The 2,800-nt window shown below is 33.7% G+C and overlaps 1 protein-coding gene across 1 annotated transcript; it reads left to right on the top strand.

Moving 5' to 3' along the window:
• The first annotated feature begins 389 nt into the window (after positions 1-389).
• Positions 390-2,346, top strand: LOC129287511 (peroxidase 66-like). Its single transcript, XM_054923701.1, has 3 exons — positions 390-694; positions 787-975; positions 1,630-2,346. Exons 1-3 carry the CDS (start codon positions 437-439, stop codon positions 2,200-2,202), a joined length of 1,020 nt encoding a protein of 339 aa, XP_054779676.1. The 5' UTR covers positions 390-436; the 3' UTR covers positions 2,203-2,346.
• The last annotated feature ends 454 nt before the right edge of the window (positions 2,347-2,800 follow it).

Raw genomic sequence — 2,800 nt, forward strand, 5'->3', positions numbered from 1 at the left:
AATATACTTTATAAATTAAATTAATTTGAGAGTTAATTTATGTTTTAAAATTTAAAAGACTAACATGATAATTTAAAAAAAATCAAAGGGACCACATCAATAAAAATTAAACTTAAAAAGAATAAAATCAATAATGGTAATTGAAGCAGGGACGAAAGCTTTATTATCCCAAAATTATATAATTTTCAAACCCGTTGATGGTCACTTTCAGATTGACGTAGGTGGATAGACTACTTGGTCTTAAAGCGCACAACAAAAGCGGGGTCAAAGTTTTGGTCTTCTAGACTTTGCTCTAACTTCCAACATTGAGTGACTTTAAAGGATCACTATGATTCTGCGTTAAACATGCACTTGTTAGTAGATTCACTTCTATTTATACAGTTCAGGCTTCCATGGATTAATCCTCACAGTCACATCCTCATTCTCCAGATCTTGTATGTTCTTGTCAGTCGTGTCATTGATCAGACCAAATATGGCTCCTTTGCCCCTGAAAAACTTGTTGCTCTGTACAACCATTTTCGCTTTCTTAGCTTTGGCTTTGTTATCACAAGCAGAGCTTGATGTCCATCACTACGACCATACATGTCCTCAGTTGGAAAAAATCATTAAAGACACTGTTCTTAATGCTTCTCAGCATGACCCTAAAGTCCCAGCTCGCATACTGAGGATGTTCTTCCATGACTGTTTCATTAGGGTATGCTAGCTCATTGTTTTGGTTTGTGTACACACGTGTTTGCGTGTACATATCTTTTTTTCAGGTTAATTTTTCTGTGTTTTTTCGTGTAGGGTTGTGATGCATCAGTACTTTTAGACTCAACTCCTACGAGCAAAGCTGAGAAAGATGGCCCTCCAAACATCTCTGTGAGATCATTCTATGTGATTGATGAAGCTAAAGCCAAGCTTGAAAAGGCATGCCCACACATAGTTTCGTGTGCTGATATTCTCGCCATTGCAGCCAGAGATGTGGTAACCCTGGTAATGAACAAATCAACACTTCAACTTCTCGTACATATTCTGTATATATTAATTACTACTTTACTATAAATTAAACTTTGTTGATTAGGTATGTATATTAGGTTTGTCTTTCTATCAAAATAATAATTTACTTTCTATCAAAATAATAATTTAGGTCAATTTAATAGGACCTATCTTAAGCTCATATATCTTTAATCCATTCTTTAATTAGTTAATCAACATGATAGACTTTTTAATACATTCTAATATTTCTCCTACTACTTTCTTTTTCTTTTTCTTTTTTCATTTCTGTTTCTTTTTTTGCCTTTTCCTTTTATTCATTTATTTTTTTTCTTCTTCTCTTTGTCTAATCTTTTAATTTGAGTCTAACAGGTCTCAAGTCCACCATTTGTTTTTTTTCTTTGGTTTTTTTTTTGGTTTTTGTTTTTTGACATCCAGGTCGAACGCATCGAAATGATATCATACTAAATTTTTTTAGTTTAGAGATAGTTTGTCTTTCTATCAAAATATCTTAAGCTAATGTGATGGGACTTACTTTATAGCATATACATTTAATCCATTGTTTAGTTAATAATTAACTTTTCAACACATTAATCAAATACCGTACACACAAAAGTAACTTCAAAAGTAACTTTACTGGTTTATCTCTCTCAGTCTGGGGGTCCATCATGGGAAGTTCTAAAAGGAAGAAAAGATGGAAGAGTGTCAAAAGCATCAGACACAAGAAACTTGCCACCTCCAACTTCAAATGTGAGCCAACTTATTCAGAGCTTCGCTTCAAGAGGATTAGACGTCAAAGATTTGGTCACTCTATCAGGTGGTCACACTCTGGGATTCTCACACTGTTCTTCATTCGAAGCTCGGCTTAGGAATTTCAATCTGTTGCATGACGTCGATCCCAGTTTAGACTCTAAGTTCGCTCAAGATCTGAAGCAGAAATGCCCAGAAAAACCATCATTCAGGGGCCATAATGCAGGACACTTCTTGGACTCAACAGCTTCAGCGTTTGATAATGACTATTACAAGAGATTGCTTGCTGGGAAAGGATTGTTTATATCAGATCAAGCAATAGTTGGAGATTACAGGACCAGATGGATTGTTGAAGCATTTGCTAAAGATCAAAGCTTGTTCTTCAATGAGTTTATTGCTTCCATGTTGAAGCTTGGGAATGTGGGTGTGTTATCTCACAATGGAGAAGTGAGACGTGATTGCCGGGTCGTGAACTAAGGGAGAAACAAGAGACTAATTATTACTCAATTTTTTTCCCCCGGCGATTTACAAGGTGTTGTGATGTTGTCACATGACTCAAAGCTTAAATAAATGTCGTATGATGTAAAATGACGTCGTTTCCTTAAAATACTTGTTCTTGAAGATTCCCAAGTCTCTATCTCGATTACTTTTTCTCTTGAAACATAGATTTTCCCTTTTTCAGATGTAAAACAAAAGGGAAAAAGATAACATGTTTTTTAAAATTACCATATGTTTTTCTTTTTTTTCAAAAGAGACATTGGCTCTATACCACATTTTTTTCAAACATATATAAACAGAGAAATTTTTTTTTGCTTCACTCTAATTTTTCTTCCCTCAATTTTCTCTCACCCAAAACTGTTTTTTCCCCTCCTATGTTTCTTCTCATTCAAACAAAGCATAAAAGTTATTATTTTAAAGTAAATTAAGGAAAATCATTTTAGTGAAATAAAAGCAAAAACAACGTTAAGAAGTCAAAATAACACTTGTACAACCAATTTAATTAAAAGACCACAAAATTGTTAACTTGCAATCATCCTTACACAACTAAAAAATAAGGTATATATAACGTCTTATA

Source organism: Prosopis cineraria, unplaced genomic scaffold (genome assembly GCF_029017545.1).
Source record: "Prosopis cineraria cultivar Desert tree isolate PC_DT_omini unplaced genomic scaffold, ASM2901754v1 PC1, whole genome shotgun sequence".
Taxonomy (NCBI): Eukaryota; Viridiplantae; Streptophyta; class Magnoliopsida; order Fabales; family Fabaceae; genus Prosopis; species Prosopis cineraria.